Source organism: Andrena cerasifolii, chromosome 6 (genome assembly GCF_050908995.1).
Source record: "Andrena cerasifolii isolate SP2316 chromosome 6, iyAndCera1_principal, whole genome shotgun sequence".
NCBI lineage: Eukaryota > Metazoa > Arthropoda > Insecta > Hymenoptera > Andrenidae > Andrena > Andrena cerasifolii.
This window is the reverse complement of record NC_135123.1, coordinates 11,308,321-11,330,099: the sequence shown is the minus strand read 5'-3', so window position 1 is coordinate 11,330,099 and position 21,779 is coordinate 11,308,321. Positions and strand designations below refer to the sequence as shown.

Genomic DNA, 21,779 nt, shown 5'->3' with positions numbered 1-21,779 from the left:
AATCTGTGGCATACACTTTTTCATAATTAGCGGTACGGTGCATGCGTAGAATGCAACCAATCAAATCCAGGCAGATTAGGTGCTCCCCCCCCGTCAAATGCATATTACTCCCCTCGCCTAAAGTCACAACTATTCCTCCGTTCCTATATTCCTATGTCTATGATATAGAACTAATCAAATAGTTAATGTCGATTGTACATATATTGGTAAGTATGCAGATATGTACTTATGTACCTTATTTGAAATTATATATGAATATACGTGTTGAAACTACATATTTCTTTTCAAATAAAATATGTCAAACACTTATACCCCTTCTTTATATTTACAGAAAAGATTTAAAAGTTCTCTTTCTCGTTGTTTCAAACAAAAGTTCTCTGAACAAGTCGTTAGCCTGCTTTATGTATATTAAAAACAACGTATTATCTTCTATCAAGAATCTAGCAAATTTGGAAAGAATGACAGAAAACATAGAACCATCTCTGCGTTTCGAAATATTTCGTGAATGTCAGAGAACAAAAGCTAGAACTGGGAGAATGATTCTTGTCCACCATACCGTCGACACGCCTGTATTTATGCCAGTAGGAACACAAGTGAGTTTGACTGCGAAATGGTTGCACGACAATGTATTTATCTTAATGCCAATATTTCAGGGCACTTTAAAAGGTTTATTGCCTCAACAATTAGAAGAACTGGACTGTCAAATTATTCTCGGGAACACATATCATCTTGGCACAAGACCCGTAAGTTACACGTACTGTTAATATAATTCTATTAAATCTAGGGACGTTTAAAACAGTCATTAATTTCAGTAATTTTAAATGCACTACATCGTTGCATTCGCATAACATTTGATTAATGAAAAATTGTTTTTTTAGGGTACCAACATTATGCGGAAAGCTGGTGGGTTGCATAAATTTATGAATTGGAAAAGGGCATTGTTAACCGACTCTGGCGGATTTCAAATGGTATCGCTATTGGAACTTGCTAAGATCACAGAAGAAGGTGTCAAATTTAAATCACCATATAATGGTAATTAAAATCTAAGGATATAGGATAAAGGTACCAGTAGTTGACAACTTTTCAGATAAACTTGAAAAATAAGGTTTTTAGAAGTGCAACTATCTCTTTTCAACAGCGCACCGTGATTCTTAATACCCACAGTTCACCACTTCTAAAAACTTTATTTTTCATGTTTTTCTGAAAAATTGTCAACTACTGATACATGGTCAACTACTGGTACCTTTACCCTAAATTAGTTTATATTCCATTGTTTAAAAAGCAAGGGTAACACCTAACAACTCTGTAATATTATTTTTCAGAATCTGATTGCATGCTGACACCCGAGCACTCTATACATATACAAAATGTAATAGGCGCGGATATAATGATGCAACTCGATGATGTAGTTAAAAGTACGTTAACAGGGCCAAGACTAGAAGAAGCGATGCACAGGTAGAATTAAAGAGTCCTTGTAAAAAACACTGTAAGTGCCAAAAATCAAATTCTACAAGGACTCTTCAATTGTGTTTGGGGTATAATTTTTATTTAAACACTCTGAACACTCGGTGTTTAATTTTAGAACCACTAGGTGGCTAGACAGATGTATAACAGCGCACAAAAGACCAGACGAGCAAAGTATATTTCCGATTGTACAAGGGGGGCTTGATCCTAAACTTAGGACGGAAAGTGCAAACCAATTGATTAACCGTAAAGTCAATGGTTATGCCGTAGGTGGATTAAGGTAACACTTCGGTAGATTCGTCTCGATAAGAGGAAACAATGAAATTATTTTGTTAATGACTGTTTGTAGTGGCGGCGAAAGTAAAGATGATTTTTGGAGAATGGTACATCTTTCCACGAATATACTTCCAGCAAATAAGCCACGTTATTTAATGGGTGTTGGATTTGCCACTGATTTAATTATTTGTTCCGCACTGGGAATAGACATGTTCGATTGCGTGTTTCCTACAAGAACAGCGGTAACAATGCAAATTATAGAAACTGATAAGAAGAATCTATATCGAACGCTGTATGTATGTTTTCTCTTTTTCAGAGATTTGGCTGCGCGTTAGTTCGTACAGGTCAAATTAGCTTAAGGCAAGTCCAGTACAGTAAAGATATGAGACCAATAGATGAATCATGCGAATGTAGTACATGTAAAACATATACACGCGCCTATTTACATCACATTGTGACGGTAGAAACAGTTGCGTGTCATTTACTATCTGTTCACAATATCGCATTTCAAATGAAATTAATGCGAGACATTAGAGAAAGCATCAAGGAACAAAGGTTCCCAGAATTTATACAGCAATATATGCTGGATGTGTATCCAGATAAGGAATATCCTCCATGGATAATTAGTGCTCTGGAAGCAGTTAATGTTACACTGTTATAGAAAAAAAGAATGTAAAACGCGGCGATTTTAGCACAGTATAGTACAAGTTTCGATAAAATGGGGTACCTTGATCATCCTGCTGCTTTCCCGCCAATAACACTACACCTATTAGTTGCGCCTCAACATAGATACGGTACTGCAAGTTTCCCGCGAAAACCCGTCCCCAATACCATCAGACCATCACTGCACGGAATGGCACGGAATTAGGACTCTGTTCACGGTACAGGTTTAATGCCGGTCCCGACCAGCGAGCCCTTAGCGAGACAATACTGTACATAGACACATTCTATTGTCAGTACTGGATCAATTTATCTATATTTTACACCGATATATAATATACATCATGCAGTACTTATTTTAGGAGAATAAAATAGCAAATTTTTGTAATTAATGATAATGTTTCTTTTAGATGGTACAAGTATTTAATTCAAATTCTTGTGTTTTCTATTTCGAAATATACCCTTCTATTGTCCAAGACTGGTAAATTAGGCACAAAGTATGAGTAGCACAAAGAATTTCATCACATAAAATCATCCGAGTCGTATCCAGTATTTTCTGTGTTAGATATCATATTGGTGGCATTGAATAACGAATTGTAGCTCCTAAAAAAATGTATAATGCAATGCTAGTGCTAAAGAATAAACACAGCAGATACTTCTTAAAAGACAGCAACAATTTGATACTTGCCTCATTTCTGCCTCATCTTGCTTTCGCTTCTCTTCTACCTTCTCCCTTTCTTTTTGCTCTCTCAAAAGTTTCTTCTTATCTTCCCTTTCACTTCTATCTCGCTCTTCCCTTTCACCTCTCAGATTTACCAGCTCTGAACGTTTGGTTTTATTTAATCGGTTAACAACGGTATTTAATCGTTTAGGAACATGAATTTTGCGAACATCTTTATCCCTATGGAAACCGACTTGTCCCACTTCCATGCCTTGAGTCTTTTTCAAATTTGACCACATTGTATACATTACGTCGACATCATTTACCTTATTGCCTTCGATACTATTTGCTTTTACTAATTGTGCGGCATCTTCTAAAACTATGGTAGGTATGTCGTCTATTGTCTGACCCTATGAATCAAGAATAAATATATATTCATACGAATGTTAATAATATACGTGATTGTAAAGGCTGTTAACACGAAGTACTTACGAGTCGAAGACGTAGGTACACATGTGCCGAGGAATATTTATCTACATGAAACCAGACATCCTCTGGCCAACCCCACTTTATAAGATCTTCATCTACGAAATTATATATTTAAAAACCATAAATTGGTGTATATAATTTTCTAGCCGTATTTCCAACTCACTTTCATATTTGTCAACTCCCATAAATAACGGTACCGGTGGTTGAACAACTGAAATTTGGAATTCGAAAGCATTAATCTAACCTTACTGTTTGTTACTGTTCTTGGTCGATGCAATGCAGTAAAGAGAATGCTTGCATATACAGAATAAATATGAAGCGGAAGATTTGATAAATAATAATACCTTCGCTTGTAAAATAGAAAACCATTATTAGGAAACGAATTTGGATAAACACGTGTTATAATATCTGTCAAACTTCACGGCCCAGCTCAGACTCGTCAAGCTGTAAAAAAGGGAGGGGGCTACGCAAACGTTTCTTTAAGTTTTTCTTGCGGTTTTTATTAAGAATTTCGACGGAATATAATTACGATTCTTTTCTTTGGAGAGCCTACATAATTATTGTATAGTTTTTAAGTCGAAAAGAATCGTAGCTCTTGAGCATAATAGCGTGGAGGGTTAAATAAAGGATTAGTTGGCCGCTAACTTCAGTAGGGCTCTAGAATAGACCAGTGATAGCAGTCATTGCAGTCTACACGGTCAACCGGGTCAACAGCTTGTCAACAGCAGTCAATGTTAACACCGGGCGAATTCCAGTTTATGCCCAAAAAGTCCGCAACATCCGTGATTTTCATTAAGGTACTTAGATTTTCCTATACGCGACTGGACGCAACGTCAACAATTTCAATGTGAAGTTTCTTGAAAATGAAGCGCGGTATAAAAAAAAGTTACTCTTTCTTTCCGACTTATAACAAGTCGAGAAAAAAGAATAAAAAATTTTTATATTTGCGCTTGTTAAATTGATGAATGGACGAACTAGGGTAGGTGTCCCAATTACCGTGCTTTTGCGCCGACTTACACACGAAGGAATTAATTATTGACTTCTCTTACTTTAATTTTGCTTGATGAACATTTACATTGGTGTTTTGAACTGTTCTCTTTATTAAGGCATTTCTTCGGGTTGAAAATGTTAATTTTTCATATTTTTTAAATTGAAATAACAATACATATTTATGATTTATAGAATGTTTATTAAAAAAAAAATTAAGTACATAAAATGTCGATATACATACATAGGTGTAGATAAATAATTAATCTTAACAGTATTTTGTATAGGCAAGATTTAAGGCACATATGCTCCTTCACAAAATCTAAACCATTCTAATATATACAAAATTTGTTCCTTCTTCCGTTAACAAATTGTTCCTTCCATACAGCAGATCGTTGTGCTGATTTTTTCCTAAAGTACAAAGGATTTAAATAATTAAGTTTACGTTAAAGATACGCGCGTATATATAAAATAACGTATCGCCGAAAAATTTTACAAATACTTATTTACAGATTTGTTTGTCTTTTTCTCGTGTCGAAATTCCAACTAATAAAATCGCAGAAGTTTCGTACGTTTGTCAGATTGGTAGGCGTAATTATCGTAAAGCTTGATTACCGTTAGGAATACAATATCGATCACTAAACAATTATTGCATTTAACTCGAAGTTAGGAGAAATACTGTTATTATAAGTTACCTTCGCGATATTACGTAACAAATACTGTTAGCGACATACGGTTCGTTACTCCTATTATTCTAGTAGCGATTTTTATCAATGCCGAGCTGTCAATTTCAATGATGACGATGTACCAAAAAAGTACGGTACACGCGTGCAATAATGACACAATCTCAATTCGTTCAGAATAATGTTATATCAATGATTAAAGAATATTTAAACGTTCCGATACCAACGACAACCCTAAGACGTTTGTATAATATAAAACACGTGGCACAGCTGTCTGTTCTTTCAGGCACAATTTCGTGCGCGTCTTAATCCGACGTAACTACTAATTATTTCGCGTATTTACAAAGTAACATAATGGACGCTGATTAATTTAAATTAGGGAACGCGATAACGGTAAAAAGCTGCCTGGGGGTAAAATTAATATAAAGCTGCACGTATGTGATAAAAAGTAGATGTCACAGAAGAAAAACAAATCATTCAGTTTTGAGCTCACATGATCCCTCAAGTTTTATCGTCGACCATAAAGTGGGTACAGCCAGAGACATTGAATAAAAGGAAAGATTCGTCGAGAGCAGGTACATCAGGAATTTCAACGTACCCACTTCCTGGTCAATTAACAATTTCTTATTCTATCTTGAGCTTTCAAAAGAAAACTATCCTGCGGAGAAGAAAGACTTAAAGTTGTATGCGTAACATATACAATTACTGGACGAACGCCTGTCTTGTAATTAATCCAAGTATTTGAGCATACGTATCATGACACCCTGTAAATGTCTAGCAACAGTTTGTTCGTTGTGATCCGAGATGTGACTAAAGTCTATTATAAGTAACGATTACAAGTCTCACTAAGAAGCATCGTCGGGGCAACAGTTGTTCGCGCATGCTTCTTCTGTTACAATGGAACTGATGCGCCCTGGCGCGACACCGAAGCCTGGGCAAATCCGGATGTTCACAGGGGTTGCTCGATCGGCTGTGATCCATGATGCAGAGGTGGCTCGGTGTGCGATGCGTTCACGTCACTGGCAGCTGTGTCGCTGCCGTTATGGTTGTTGCTGTTGTTGTTCTGCCCGTTTAGAAACGAGGCCATTTCCATCGGCGACTGTTGTCCGCTCTGTTTAGAAACATGCGTGTTCGTTCGCTTCTTTCAGATCACAAATGGGCTACGCGCTACAGTTACGTACGTGTGTGGTGTTCGGAAAGTAAAACGAAAGAAAAGCGGCTCCAGAGAGAGTGCGGAGAGTGCGAGTAGGAATTAGAGAGCAGCACACGCGACCAATGCTAAAGCTAGAAAAGACTAGTCTTCCTTAATATGTATCGATAATAGTCTGAAAGCAGAAACACGTTAGTCAAATGTAAATACACAGATGCAGTCGCGTGCGGCGATAGGGCGCGGGGAAAAAAAATAAAATGCAAGTCGCTTTAAAATAGAACGAGCCGAGTCATCCACCAGAAGTGAACGTGCCAAAATTCGAGGCGTACTGTTGTAACCCTACGCGGAATTCGCCGTCCGACTCGATATGGAAGCTGGGCTCTATAGGACGAGGCTTTCTGCTAACAGTGCAGAGAAATATAATGATTCCCAGATACAAACTCCGCCTAGGGATTACAACTTAACAGAACACACACACGCAACAGTACGAAGGATCGCAGTGCAAACAACGGAGGCGCGCGAAGTGGCCACGTACGCGACTAAGATTACGGTTTATGCTCGCCAAAGTGAATTCTCTGACTTCAAGGGGAAAATTGAATGACCTTAGGGAATTGTTTTTATGCTCGAGAAACAGAGCAGACGGTATATTTGCTTCGTCGAAATCAGTCATTCTTTTCCTCTGAGACAGAGCAAAAGTACTATGATATTGTTACTTACAAATACCGACCTTAGGCTGTATTATATCCTCAGACGTATCGAGACCAGCGAGCGGGTTTGATGTTATATTTATCTTGGAGTCGGTCACCCCGCCGTTCATTACTCGTCCATTTGTTATCGGTTTCCCTGCGAATAGAAGAATATGAACCTCGCGTATCGCAATTACGAGTTACACCGTTGCTAAGAAGCACGAATACCTTCGCTCTGAGAAGATTCTCGGCTTTGTTTGTGCTTAGTCCTTTTGTACACCACTGCCACCGCTGCTAATCCTCCCAGGAGCGTCAATCCGCCGAGAACACCGCCAATTATGGCGTACATGTTCGCGTTTCTATCGTCGGCTGGCCTCACGCGACTGTCCAGCGTTAGATTGCTACCGTGGTCGTTACGGTTGTCGTGATCGTTGTGCTCGATCACGGGCTTCTTCGTTTTCTGCCCGAGGATCTGCGAGAATTCTGACGCGGCGCCCACGGAAAAGCTCTGCACTTTGAACTCGTACGTTGTGTCAGGTTGCAAGTGAGATATAGTTATGTTGAAGGAATCCTTTCCTTCGACCGTGGTCTTTATATAGTCGCCAGCCGAACTAGAAGCCCGATGGTACACGTAGAAGCCATCGATGTCCGCCGATTTATCTGGATTCTGCCAAACGAGCAACACCTCTTGCGGCCCGAGAGCTTCGGTGTTCGTCAGCAGGGGTATCGGCATTTTGTTCCTCTCGAATCCTCCGTCTTTAATCAGATGGAAACGGACGGAGTTCGGGCTCGGCTTGTTATCGTTGTTCGAATAGACTGCAGCGATTCTGAATCGATACGTGTGGTTCGGCTGCAAGTCGGTCACTTCGAACGACCGTATGTGATTCGGTATCTCTGAATTCGCGGTCATCCACTTCGCCTGCTTGCCGTTCATCTTCTGACCAAGTTCCCGGTACTGAACTTTGAAAAATTGAATCGGCAATCCAGTGTTCTTGGGTACGGACCACCTGACCATCACGGACACATCCGAGAGCCTTGTGACGTTCGGCTGATTCGGCGGCACCATCACCGCTGAAAACACGAGACACGTTTAGACGGATCCAGATTATCTACACCTCGTTAGTATTTAAATGTATTCAATTACCTGTGCCTTTTCGCTTTCCCTCCTTGCTCCTCCTCCTCCCGCCGCCCCTGGTGTGCTTGTGCCGCGAGTTTTGAATTCCGTAATCCGGCCTCGATTCAGTCGTACCGACATGTTGCTTCGGATTCACTCTCAACAGATTGTAGCCGGAGTCAGAGCCGTACTCGTTACTTGCGACGCATTGTACGATACCAGCGTGCTTCTTCTCCACTTCGGATATGCGAAGCATGGAGCCTTTAACCTCCACGTTGTCATTGGGTAACATGGACTCGCCGTTGATCAACCACTCGATCTTCGGTTGTGGCTCACCAGTTACCATACACGACAGCTCCAGCTCGCCACCCTCGGAGAATGTGGATGCCTTTGGCGATCTGATCACCTTTGGCGCCTCCATTACTCTCAATATAATCAGAGACTTGATGTGCGCACCATTGCTCATCCACATGCAATCGTACTCCCCTCTGTCAGCTGGCTGGACGCTGGTTATCATCAAACCCATCGATGTTCTTACAGAGTTCGACGGTAACGGGCTACCCAATCTACTCCACGCAATGTTAGGTACCGGATAACCAGCGCCGAAGCATTCCAAAGTCACATTCTTGCCCCGCAGGACTTTATACTCAGTTTGCGGTTGCTTGACGAAATATGGCGTCTGGAAACTAGGATTCGTGTGCACGTTCATGATGGTCTTGTGATTACTGGTGTATATCTGAGTGGTTATATAATTACTAGCGGTGCAGTAATAGGAGCCACTGTCCGATGCTTTAACGCTCTCAATGATCATGGTTTTGCTGTTAACGTTCTGTATGGGATTATTGTCTTTATAGAATTGAACTATAGCCTCTGGAGCCGAGTAAGGCACAGGGCACGTGATAGGCACGGTATTCCCTGCCGCGACATTTATAACAACGTTGCTCCTGTCGGAGAACTTCTGCAACGTAGCAAGCGTCAGTCGTGCTGGGTCGGAAGCTAAACCGCTGGAACCTACGAGGAGTTCAGAAGGTGAATTTTAAATCCTACGTTCTACGAAACAAGATCACACGAAGTCGGGCGATCGCTGGAATGCCTACCATAAAAAGCTATGCAGCGATAATCCCCGGCTTTCGTCTCGTTATCAAAATTGACTACGTATCTAGAGATCTTGCCATTGATGGGTGTATGAAAAACTGGCAACCATTTCTCTGAACCTAGTGGCCTATGACACCACGAGAAGCGTTCAGCGGCTAGATTGAGATTGCACTCAAAATTCACGTCGTCTCCTAGAGGTGCATCCAGAGGCTGAGGATGTCGCGAAAAGGACATGCCTAGTTCTTCTCTTTGCCCTGTGGAAGAACAATGTAAGTGCAACCATTCGTCTCAAACGTAAAGAGCCGGAACGTCTTTTCGCCTTATTTAAAATAAGGGTATTATAAATAGTTATTTACCATGGGCGAAGCTGGCCAGGACGTGGAGCAGGGCTGTGACGAGGCCACATAGGGAAGGCACTGGTCGCATCTTGACACATTCTGCAATGAAGGAAGAGTTAGTCGGATATTTCTGCTTCGCATGGTCGTTTTTCCGACCTGGTTCAGGGTGGGACGAAAACTCGCGGGGAATCGAGGCGCCACCGAGAGCCCACTAAAATTAATGCCCGGCAAGCCTGTTTAAGTTTAGAACGGCGAGAGTTCACGTGGAAATAGAACGCATTTTCGCTCTAGTTTTGATGCGCGGCTGCAAATACCAAGGCATAAAAACATCGCCCCCCTTCTCGGACATATCATAAACGTGGTTCGAGTCAAAAGCTGCTGCCCGCGCTAATAACTTCGCCAATCAAGGCTATCCAGAAGCGAACGATGGAGGGGCATCGTGCGCAGAACACCGCTATATGAATTATTTTTGAACGATAATATTTATGCACGATACAACATCCGCATCAATTGTATAAGGTAGAATTTAATAAAAGAAAGCAAGCATAGTAAAACTTATTATTATTTTACCTATAGGCTATACCTAACCTCCATTCCTTATATTTCTTCGATCTATTGTTTGAAAATTCTCTGTTTATATTTCGCAGTAAATACTCTGCATTTCCATAAGACTTTGCAGTTAATCATTTTCAAATACATATATCCTAACCTAATATTCATAGAACTGAGTGCTTCCGGTGCAACCCCAGTTACAACGTGACATACATAACAGTCAACAAGAATAATTTTGATAGGGTTTTAAAGGGTGATAGTAATCATACTTTACGATGCGGCAATAAAAAGCCAGCTGTACGTTAATAAATATTAATGAGTGTGCATGCACGTAAAACGCTTCCCCCCCTCCATCACCTAAAAAGCAAAATCAGTCGATTCGGTGTGGGTGGAAGGATCTCTGTTATTTTTTCGCGGCGCACGATGGATCGTCCGACAATCATAATCATAATATCCCATCGGAAATACGACGAAGAGGCGAGGACAGCTTGGCCGTGATTGCAGCGTGACAAAACCGAGGAGAGGTGCCACAATGACAACACGAAAATGACCATATACGGTGACGAAAACCGTCGTTGAATGCGCGCACCGCTTTCCACCCACGTGTGGACGCCTGGCCGTCGGCAAGTGACAATCAGAAAACCGTACCGACACGTCCAGGAACGATGGAAATTATTTGTTGGCTAACACGCGCTACATGTAGGCAGATCCATTCACGGGGCACACTGCGCCGTTCGCCTACGCGACACTTTTATACAGCGATCGGTTCATTTTCTTTTCTTTTCCTCGCGAAGCTCACCTACCGAGTATGTTCAGCCCCACGAAAAAGCAATATTTTCTTTACATCGACGTTGCGGCACGCGCGGGACCGAACGGTGCCGGTTATTCCATTTCAAAGGATTTCGCTTTATTTTTGGTTAGACTGGAATATAGACTACAATCGATTCGAGTCCCATTATCCTTTGTTCTTATTTCGCCGCCTAGGAGAAAGCGAACAAGAGAATCCTCTCACGACCAGCTCGCGTGCATTCTGCGGAAACGAGCTGGCTTACTTCGAGGATTCGCCGTGGAAGCGAGGCATTTTTCATCGGAGTCGAAATCACGGTACAAAAAGCACACGTTTGGCCCGTTGCCGAGGCAGTTTAACGTGTTTTATGTACAGGAGGACTCTTAACTTCTGGTTAAATGGTAGCATAAATGCCGGCGGTATGTAACAGGTGAGAAGGGCTCGAAAGAGGCTGGTTTCCGACGTTGCCACTCGTAAAAATAAAGAACTCGAATTCCAAAGCAGTGGTTGTCAATCCCCTCCACCCCGCGCGCGCGCGCGCGCGCGAACGATACCTCTCGCGCACCTAACCTTACAGGCGAACCAATGCCACCCGAGTTACGCGACACACACGCGCGTGCGTGCGTGTTGTGGACAACCGTGACAGCTGAACGAGAATTAGACTTGTTTCTACAACCTGTCGTTGACCGGACCTCAAATTCCGAAATCTTTTTTACGCGGCGCGATCCTCTCGGAGACCTCGAGGATTAAGAATCGACTTCCACTTTCACAACCTGCTGCTCTGTTATGTCCACCAAAACGTTCGGAGATCTGTACGATAGAATTGGAGATCGGCTTGGACGCAACGGCGTGGACCTCGCGAGTGATCGAATGCAATTATAGTTTACAGGAGAAAGTGGAGTATTTTATCTCGAGAATACGCAGAAGAATCTTTGGAATTAATTCCATACAGCATGCATCGATCTACGATCTCTATTTGGTAATCGTTCTGAATCTGTAATCCTACTTGGAAGCTTTAAATTTTGTGTGCGAGGGAAATGCAGTGTCTCGTTACGTGTACAAACAGGAACCAGGAAGAAGATCGGATTTCCCGTTGGTCGAACAGATTCGAGAGAAGTGGACCCTTCCTTTCGGCGATCGGCGATTAATCACGCGAACGGTTCATTCCTCTTTTGTGGCGTGTTTCACAGCTCGATACGAGGACCAAAGCAGGTCTTAATCCTCGTGCTCGGTATGCACGGCGATCGCTTAGACAAAACGAGCGACGAATATTTAGCCGTATACGTGTCACACGCTATTTTAATCTTCTTCCCATAGCCGCCACTTATATTCAACCATCAACGCCCCATTTTTACTGGGGAGTACCTTGGAGATTCGCCGATGCCCTTTCATTTCTCTGGATCAAGTGACACCGGCAAGAGATAACCCTCCTCCCACTTTCTTTAATCCACTGCCTCTACTGCACGCGTTGCAAATTTGAAAACGTATCGCCGGGAGGTTGACAGCTCGACCGGATTACTGCGCGTATCGCGAAAGCCTTTAACAAGCTTTAATCAAAGCGTACCCAACATGTATATGTACTCGAACGCAGGCGCATTAAGCAGCGCGGTATTATCCGAACGAGAATTTTGCCAATTACGAGAAGCTCGGATGCCGCTCGCGATACGCATTCCATCGCGCATTCGAAATCTCGTTGAAAACACTGGCGGCTCACCCCTTCCGGCAGGTGATCCTGCACGGCGACACCACAAGCGAGCCTTTTTAGTGATCGAACACCTATTACCGATGTGCTCGCGATCGTCTTTAAATTATTTCGCTTGGAATCGTTTGGAACGGGGCCTCGCGAAGCATGATAATAAAAGCATGCCGAGGTTCGGCGACAGAGAGGAAGGAAAGAAATGTGATCGTGCCCGAGGCACACACTCACCCTTTTTCCTTCGATCCGGCTGCACGATCCTTCCGTTCGAAATCTATCGGGTTTCCCGTGAACGTGGCACGATGCTCCTCGAGGGTGGAAACGATCAGCTCGTCGTATTTCGTGCCGGTGAATCACTTCATTTTTTATCCGGCGATCGTTGCTCGCCTCGATCGGTTCGATTTCCTATAGCACACGACGCTTGGCGTCCACCAGCACACTGGAATGCAGACCGACAGGTTTTGAACCGCGATAAAGTATAGTAACAAGGTGTGCTCCGTTCTAGGTATACGCGCGTGCAAGTTGGTACACAGCTGGGGAGGATCACGTGACCGAGCTGCATTCGAATCGCGGGCATAGAAGTCGGTGAACGGATCACCAGGCTTCACCTGAAATTCAGAAAATCTGTGAAGGATGGCTCGCAGCTCTTATTCCGCGTGTACTTCATCGCACGCGGTCATTTAAATCGTTATTGTAATATAGAAACTATTCCTTTATACGTACGGATGTTTCGCGCGGGAAATTTGCCGCGTGCTGAGCCGCTTTTGAAATCAGAAAACGCGCCAATTATGATTCCTCGAAAGAAACGTTTTCTTCCGAGCGCGCTGTATGATAGACATAAATAATTTAAGAGTTTAAATATAGAAATATATTGTATTCAAATTAACATCAATCAATAACAATCTATTCTTTCATTTCTTACACTTCTTTTCTTTTTGCATTCGACTTTATTTCGTTCACGATCGTACGTGCGTGTTATGTGTTTCGAGAAGGTTGTTAACCCTTCGTGGTCACACGGGGTGTATCGCACCCCCAGGGCAATTTGCGAATTCAAATGTTGCGCCTTTGCGACTTCCAAAGGGGATTTATGGCAAAAATAAATTTAAAAAAAAATATGTTTTTTTCCACACTGTGGAAAATCGCTCTCCTTGAACTACAAACCTAGTTATGTATATCAAAAGACGTTATATCATTAGAGTTTGATTGTATGAGTACTACGAATGTACAATTATCACTAAAAAATTAAAAAATTGAAAAATACAAAAATGGTAACTGAAAAATGACGCTGGGGTGCAGTAAACCCCATGTGACCAATTTGTGATTATAAGGTGTGACCACGGAGGGTTAATTTTAAATAATTGATTCCTCTCACATTTGATTTTTCGTATTCTTTTCATTAATAAAGTTCTGTCTCGGTTACAATCTAAAATATTAAATATTTTACTCAATTATATAAGCAAGGTCAAAAACTTAACAAACATTTTACAGTGTATTTTGTTTAAAATGAGTAATAATTATATTAATAATAATATAAGTAATAATAATAATAATATTACATATTACGCCAACAAAATTCGTACAATGTACAGCTCGTAGATATACATATAAATTAACATCTGTTCCTCGAAATAAATGATTTATGCGTTTGGCACGATGTCATGTAAATGGAAGCAAAATTAAACACCATGTTATACATTTTGATTGTCCGTGGCTAGGTCGCGATGAAACATGCTTTGCTTCGCACACTCGAGTTTCTTTTTGGTGTTCCTAGTTATCGATGACTTCTTTTTGTATCTATGAGTCAGCCGGTCACGTTTAACAGGACAGAAGAAATGATATAACATCTAGTTAAATAATAATTGGCATGCGTTAAATGGTCGCGCAAAGAGCTTGGTGTTTCTAAAGCACGTGCGCTATCGGTGGCAATTCACATAAAAAGGAAAGCCCTTGACGGGGTGATGTATTTTGTATCATAGTTACTGTTATTTAAGCGTTCCTCGTACTTAGTTTATTATGTGCAAGCATTACATCGGTATTTAAAGACTAAATGTTTTCCAAGGACCGGCTGACTAGAGTATTTCGCCAAAGTGTCAGGAATTACTGGTGTATTGCTTTACGTTGTGTTGCTAATCGATTATTCTAATTTGTAATTGATCGATTAGCTACATTACTATTATTATAAATGGCATCCCACCCCCTAATTGATAGTACATTAGAATAAACTACATGGAAGAACAGATCTTCAGTCGTAGCAAATAAAAGCTACTCTAAAAATTTCAACAAATAGTGAAAACTGTGATATTACTTTCAATATATATATATGTATAATACATAATGTATTCCTAATTTGAAGATGCCAGTTTCCCTACCTAAAATTAGAATGTTAAAAGGTGTCAGCAAGAATGCCAATTTAATAATATCAAAAAGTGCGATGAACACCACTTTTCCTCTAAACGATAAAACTTATATAAAGCTCTAAAACTTCTGTTTCACCAAAGTATAACAACAACAATAAGGCGTGTTTAGTTTTGCAATAATATCACAGACAATAGAGAAACGTAAGCGTTTAAAAGAAAAAACTGGTCCTGCTCGTATGCATACAAATTTCGAAAAAATGGTGCCCCGCCTTGAGCACGCGCTTCTCCAAAGCATATAAATATACATTTATGCACGCTGAATAGCATAATTTTACGTTACACAAAAGGAGTGTACATTCCTCTGAAGGAAATTTTCAAGTTTCATCATCGTATATAACATGGCATTCTTCCTCGCACCCTTATCTCGGATCATTCCCTTTGTAGCCGACCAGCTACAATCACATAAAAAGTTTTGGCAGCGCGCCCTGTCAATAAATTGTCCGTTAAATTTACCGTACTTTTAATCGCCCAGTCGGTACGCTAAATTAATCAATAACCTTTCCCGCCCGTGAACACCTAAGGATTTCGGATTACCGTAGCCCTCCGAGTGCGACATCGCTTCCTCGAGCGGATTTTACATTCGACCCGCGGGCAAAAGATCGCAGCCATTAACTCAATTAATTTACTACGCGGTGAATTTAAAATGTCAAACGTAACCAGACATATTTGAACATTGGACAATAGACAATGTACCCCGTTAATTAAGTTAAACTAAATTGCACCTTCTTTAAAAGCAATAACTAGGAGTCTCGCGCATGAATAGATCTGAGCCAGCAGTAACATATAATAATATTACAGGTAACGATTTATCATTATTTGCAACTGTGACGCTTAAATATCATTTACGACCTAACAACTGATACCTCCTTTTGTTTCCCTTTCGTGTGTACACGTATAGTCGTAAGACTAGAAATCGTCTCCGATTTAAAATTTCGCCATTTTAAATTGGTAACCCAAGTTCTCCCCGAGCGAGTACCTTCGCCTGCGCACGCACATCGTTCGCTACTTAAACGAAACAAAAAAGATTGTACACCGTGATCCGTCGAAATTTTTCTTTTTAAAATTATATATGGCATGTGATCGTGAAAGAAAGAACATGAAAATCGTTCAGGCTGCGCTACCATGCTGTGCTTGTAGTGTCGCAAGTTACTATGATTACAATTAGTAAATGGTTTTAAGCTAATGAACTGTGTTTCTTTTAGCGAATTATTAGGAAGAGCTTTTATCACGCGGGCAGTGCCCTGTAAAAATATATACGTTCTCTCTATATAGAACTACACAATTAATGTATACAAGACCAGTCCTGATCGATATCCGCGCTCCGCCGCGTATTATACATCCTCTCGCCGCTTATCAGGTATTCGCAAAAGTTCTTAATGTAATGGATTTATATTTATATTTTTTAATTTTCTTTTTTTATAAAAATAGGATTACCTCTCTCTTCTTATACCTTACGCTCCGATCAGAGCCACCAATCCGACATGGCGCGCGCTGATCCGTTTAACAAAATTTTGAAACTGGTCTGTGCATACATTACAGGATCTACCATTATGTACAGCACTGTTCAAAATCATCTCAAAAGCCACAAAGAGAGTAGAAAAAGGCATGAAATGATAATATCTTCGTCATTTCAAATCCATGCTGGCGTACCTCGACATTTGTGTGCCCTCTCCTCCCCCTCGTTAGCGAATAGTTCTCGCGGTACGACTTTTCTTTTGCACACATACAGCTGCGTACATGACCAGATGTATTTTTAAGTGTAATGAATGAGCACGTGGTGAACATGAACGTGTGTATGTGTGTGTGTGTGTTTGTGTGTGTATATATATATATGTGTGTGTGTGTGTGTGTGTGTATGTATATATATATAATCTTTTTTTTTAAATATATTATCAATTTCTCTATCGAATAGATATCAATTATATCTCTATACATATCTACAAAAACCTAATATAGAACTCTATTATCATTAATTAAACTCTCTCTATGAATTAATATGTATAATCGTCACAACAGGTCTAAAAAGTTTATCGTTACGTTTAGTTTAGTACGCGATAGTGTTTCCCTCCATTGACATTCCACGAACCTCTTAGTTGTATCATGTTTTAGTAACATGCTGAAAAAGTAACTTGTTAACACTACCCTTCTATTATTGCTTGTTGCTTAGTGCTACTGAATTCATTTTGGCATATAGCGAGTTCTAAACCCTGAGCGACCGCCAATTTTTTTTCCATTTTATCCTTCCCGCCTCTCGCTTTCCGTCTCTCCTCGTTAAATAGAAATGCACCTGACAGAGCCGTTTCCTTTCAACGCAACGCGAACACATTGCTCCTCTCGCACTCCCTCTTCTTACATGCCTAAAAATGGCAATAACTTCGATGCAAATCTTCGCTAATAGTTTTAGCCGTGCTCGAAAGACGATAGATTCATTGTCAGCGATGTAAGATTAAGTCTGTCGTTCGCGATAACCGATAGTGAAAATATATATATATATATATGTATATATATAGTCTCGAAAAATGTTTGGTTTGTACGACACCGCGAAAGAAAAGTGGGAAAGGTCTGCGATGCTATTACATAGACGCGAACCGAAAGCTTTATATAATCTGCTTTAAATACCGCTTTCCTTCACTCCACTTTGGCCAATGCTTGCGTCGTTTCTCGGGCGGGCTCGAGTAATCGCTTGGAGGCGAGCGCTTCTTCGGCTTTGACGTACCTTCGGACTTTGGTGTTGAGTTAATACCTTGCGCGTGAGGTGTCCTACTATGACTAACCGCCGTGGCGACACCCGCTAAATTCAGGAGCGCGTCGGCGCCCTCCGCTATCTTCCGCTGCTCGTCGAAGTCCGGGTTCGTTTCCTCGCTCGGATATTTGCTGAGGAAGTAAATACGGGGAACGTGTGTAACTCGCATTGTAGCGCCCCCGTCTCGTTCGCGATCTCTAATGCGCCCGCGCTCCTACCTTTCTGGTTTCACTGAGGTAATGCAACTATAAGTATGGTCCTCGCTGGAGCTCCTAGTGATCACTGGAACCAACTTCTCGGATTCTGGCACTTTTCGCTTACGATCTGCAAGAGAATTTGGATGAGTCACTGGGGGCAGCTGGCGGATCGTGGCACGCAGGTACAGAGATCACAAAGGGCGTTACCTTTATTATGATTTAAAATAATAGGTCCGTGCTTGAAGGAAAGCATGGCAGCAGCCGCTGCGTCTACATCACTATCTACTTCAGTTTCCGCGTTATCGGTGATGTTGCTCGACGCCAGTCTTTTAGAGAGGTACGGGAAGAGAATGGGATCTGGAAGTCGGGTGCTTGTGTTCTTTCTTTGCGGCTTTTCTGGCGATGATAAAGTTTGAGCAGTCGGAGGGGGGAAAGGGGCACGAGATAACGCTTGTATTAAATTCGGACGATATTGGGCGTCTACCATCCATAATGAGCCCTTACCTAAGTTCTGAAATAAACACCGATCGTTACTAATGATCTCCGATCTAAAACTCAGGCGGCGAACGCTCCGCGAGATACTTACTGGAGCTTTCTCCACTTTACGAAAACACTTATTCAAGCTTAGATTATGTCTAACAGAATTTTTCCATCCAGTGGGAGCATTCCTAAAATACGGAAAGTGATCCAATATCCAGGCGTACACTTCCTTGACTGGTAGAGCTTTTACAGGGCTATCCTCGATAGCCATGAAAATTAAACAGGAAAATGAATATGGTGGTTTACTGTTTCTGTGCAGGTGAGGATCGTACGGTATATGCGTGGGGTGTTTGTTCCGATTCGAAACTGGTAGATTATTGTTGCTCAGGGAAATCTTTGTCTGGTTATTCTGCGAAGAATTGTAGTGATTCTTTGCCGACTCCTGAAAGATTTGCATCGACTTTTGGCCATTCTTATTCGAGTGTTGAAAGCTTTGACTATGACCATGCGAGGTTGAATTATTTATCTTGCTATTATTATCTGCTGTAACAGAGGGAAAAGAGAAATATGGTAACAGTCCGTTAATGCCGTTATGCGCCTTAAGAATAAAATAAGAAGACATAAGAATTACCTGGACAGTAACCATCGTCTAAACTTGAAATGGAATTAGTGTTCTCGGAGAAGTCTGCCATGTCGTCGCAGACATTGTTGTTTAATATATTCTCGTTCTTAATGTCTTTGGAGGGATTTGAAATATCCAAACCCTTTAACAGATTTTGTTGGTGCAGCCAGCTCAGGGAAGTCAAATCGTCGTCCAACTGACCGTTCTTCTCGACGGACTTCTCGGACATAGAGATTTCCTCGTGGAGTTCGTCGCTCGAATTACTTTCAACAAAAGCACTTGCGTTCTCTTTTTCCTTCATCATGTATACTGTTTCGCCGAAACTGAAAACTTGAGTACTATTCAGTCCTATCCCAGTTTCTACACCTGACGCGTCTGGTCTATCTGGAGGCATATCGAATAAAGTACCTTCTTCGTCACTGAAAGAAAAAAAAAGAAGCAAAGCTGTGCATCTTAAATCGTACCTAAAAAATTCTTCGAAATTACAAAATATCGCCCACGAAAAATTCCATTATCCCACAGCACGCGTTCAACAATCATTCTATCTTTTCTTTATCGGCATTTACGATAAAGTTTCGTTGGAAATAAAATCTTGGAAGGCGAAAAATGCGAGGTACAAAAAGTGCGGTCGCTCGCCGATCGTAAAACTGTTCTTTCGTGTTTTATTGTTATTCTTTTTTTAAGGAGAAAGGATGTTTAATCTGTGAAGCGGTGAGAAATAGATAAGCGCCGATAATTCGGCCGGCAACGAAGCAGAAATGCTGTTGCCATGCGACAGCTTCGTCGCAGTCCTGAGAACGTGGTTACACACCTAGCTTCCCCGACGCCTCGATTCGCTCTAACCCCTTCGATGCTAACATTTCGACACGCAACGTACGCAGCGTGCGGGAACATTGTTCGCAAATTGTTAACCATGTTCGACGAACACCTAAATGCATTCACCGCTGTTCGCCGCACGCGCTGCACTGGCACGTCGCTTGCAAACGATTCGCAGCACGGTCAACGACACATTTAGTCGCAGATACTCTTCTTATGGAAGCAGACTCCTCTCTCGCTGTTGGAAAAACGTGGCACCATTATCAGTCACGTGTACAGGCCACAATGTTTCGCAAAATATATTCTTTGCTACAGAATTCAACGAGCAACCCATATAGCGCGCAATTCAAAAAACAGATTTCGACGGTGGAGGACGAAGCGCAAATACGATCGTCGGGATAAAAGAACGTAACGAAAGACGGGGAAAGCGGTGGTTGCACGTCTGGTTCGTTCGTTTCCTATTTTTGGTATCATATGGGAATACTATAATTAAAGGAAGGGTCGCGTTAGCAAGTGAAATTGAATTTCGCGCATGTGACGCGCCTATAGCCTCGAAGCCAGAGCACCAGCCTCGTCATTTGTTTATCCACTAATAAGCGACAAAATGGCCGTGCCATTCGGAACACATTGCAATCTAAAATAAAGTTTTAAAGGAATCGGCGCGTTCCACGGTACCTTCCCTGGTATCCCCCGCCTGTCCTGACGGTATGTGCAGGTATTACACTCGTGTCCCATTTCACACAATTCTCTGTCGCGACGGTGCACTTTTAAATCGTTTTCGAAAAAATGGCGTCGGCCTCGGCGCACTCTGCTCTCCGAACATGTTTTCTCGCCCCATGTTCGGCTACACAACGCTGCAGCGTGGAACTTGTTCGCGAGACGGTTTCCAAAAATCCTCCTCCGATTCTGCATTCGCAATCGCACGGTAATGGGAGCTCGGGCAGGGATCGCCCGTCGATACGTGGAGAACGCGATAAACAGATTTTCTCGCGGACGTTCGATTTCGAGGGGATCCACGTTTACGGGCGAGCCTTTTCACGCGTCGGGGAAATAGATGAGAATCGAGATGGAACGCGTTGTCAATAGGAGCTGTCCACCACGTGAAGCGACAGAGGAATTCGAAAACAGACGAAACATGCCCGCTGCGTTACTTGTTGAATTCAAATATGGAGTTGACGATGATTACGAAACTGGAGCAAACATGAAAATGGCCACGGCATCGGTTGCACACGGTATCAACATCGTGCCCGAGGGAGGACGAGCTTTTTCTAATCGTCGAACGGAACGACGAGGCATATTCCACGTAGATTCGGCGAAGAGGATTCGAACGCACCGAGAAAGCTTCGCTACCAACCATATTTTTCGTGTATTTTTACGTACGCGTCATCATTCGGGACGCGAGATTTTTAGGGGCGAAAACCTCTCGATCGCGTGCTCGCGGGTCCCCGATCACCCTGGCGAAACGCTGGCGAGCGTTTCCACGATTTGGCCGAACTTTTAGACAGTAGCCCGATCGGAATGTTTAACAAATGAAACAGCGTTTTGCGTCTTTCCGCATTTCAACCTGGCGTAAGTCTGGCGCCGGGGGTTGAATGCCTGTCACAATACCGGCGAACGCGAGAAACGAAACATTGCGACGTTTTGGAAAAAAAACTCACGTATTCGAGTAGACAGACGGCAGTCTTCGTTGGTTTTCTAAAGACGGGCATCTCAAGCACACTACACAACACCCAGCTGATTGAGACGCCATGTTTTGACGTCATCACGTGGTTGCCGAAACATCTTGTATTGCATCTCGAACATCGATGTATCGCACTTTGACCGTTTACCCGGGAAAACACGAATTCTGCGAACACAGTAGAGATC

General features: G+C 42.1%; 4 protein-coding genes across 14 annotated transcripts; 1 reads left to right on the top strand and 3 right to left on the bottom strand.

The window, feature by feature from the left end:
* The first annotated feature begins 331 nt into the window (after positions 1–331).
* On the top strand, positions 332–2,798 carry Tgt (tRNA-guanine transglycosylase). The gene is made up of 7 exons (XM_076813977.1): positions 332–593; positions 654–743; positions 879–1,032; positions 1,323–1,455; positions 1,583–1,744; positions 1,814–1,982; positions 2,057–2,798. The coding sequence occupies exons 1-7, from the start codon at positions 402–404 to the stop codon at positions 2,399–2,401; spliced, it is 1,245 nt and encodes a 414-aa protein (XP_076670092.1). The 5' UTR covers positions 332–401; the 3' UTR covers positions 2,402–2,798.
* Positions 2,780–4,134, bottom strand: LOC143369702 (coiled-coil domain-containing protein 25). The gene is made up of 5 exons (XM_076813978.1): positions 3,895–4,134; positions 3,714–3,761; positions 3,554–3,645; positions 3,089–3,471; positions 2,780–3,003 (listed from the first exon to the last, which is right to left on the bottom strand). Exons 1-5 carry the CDS (start codon positions 3,917–3,919, stop codon positions 2,922–2,924), a joined length of 630 nt encoding a protein of 209 aa, XP_076670093.1. The 5' UTR covers positions 3,920–4,134; the 3' UTR covers positions 2,780–2,921.
* Positions 4,135–4,718: 584 nt separating this feature from the next.
* LOC143369588 (interference hedgehog) lies at positions 4,719–13,212 on the bottom strand. 11 transcript variants are annotated; one of them, XM_076813718.1, is made up of 9 exons: positions 12,870–13,212; positions 9,622–9,702; positions 9,268–9,519; positions 8,201–9,181; positions 7,285–8,127; positions 7,088–7,213; positions 6,526–6,545; positions 6,402–6,488; positions 4,719–6,331 (listed from the first exon to the last, which is right to left on the bottom strand). In XM_076813718.1, exons 2-9 carry the CDS (start codon positions 9,689–9,691, stop codon positions 6,170–6,172), a joined length of 2,541 nt encoding a protein of 846 aa, XP_076669833.1. In that variant the 5' UTR covers positions 9,692–9,702; positions 12,870–13,212; the 3' UTR covers positions 4,719–6,169. The 11 variants fall into 11 exon arrangements, 8 of the variants coding, with proteins under 8 accessions (XP_076669833.1, XP_076669834.1, XP_076669835.1 ...); XM_076813719.1 differs by lacking the exon at positions 12,870–13,212 and adding an exon at positions 11,997–12,478; XM_076813720.1 differs by lacking the exon at positions 12,870–13,212 and adding an exon at positions 12,308–12,476.
* Positions 13,213–13,497: 285 nt separating this feature from the next.
* Positions 13,498–21,676, bottom strand: LOC143369594 (uncharacterized). The gene is given in 7 exon segments (XM_076813738.1): positions 13,498–17,929; positions 18,017–18,122; positions 18,203–18,506; positions 18,582–19,018; positions 19,107–19,516; positions 21,572–21,634; positions 21,636–21,676. Coding segments are annotated over 7 exon segments (1,638 nt in total). The 3' UTR covers positions 13,498–17,652.
* Positions 21,677–21,779: the final 103 nt, after the last annotated feature.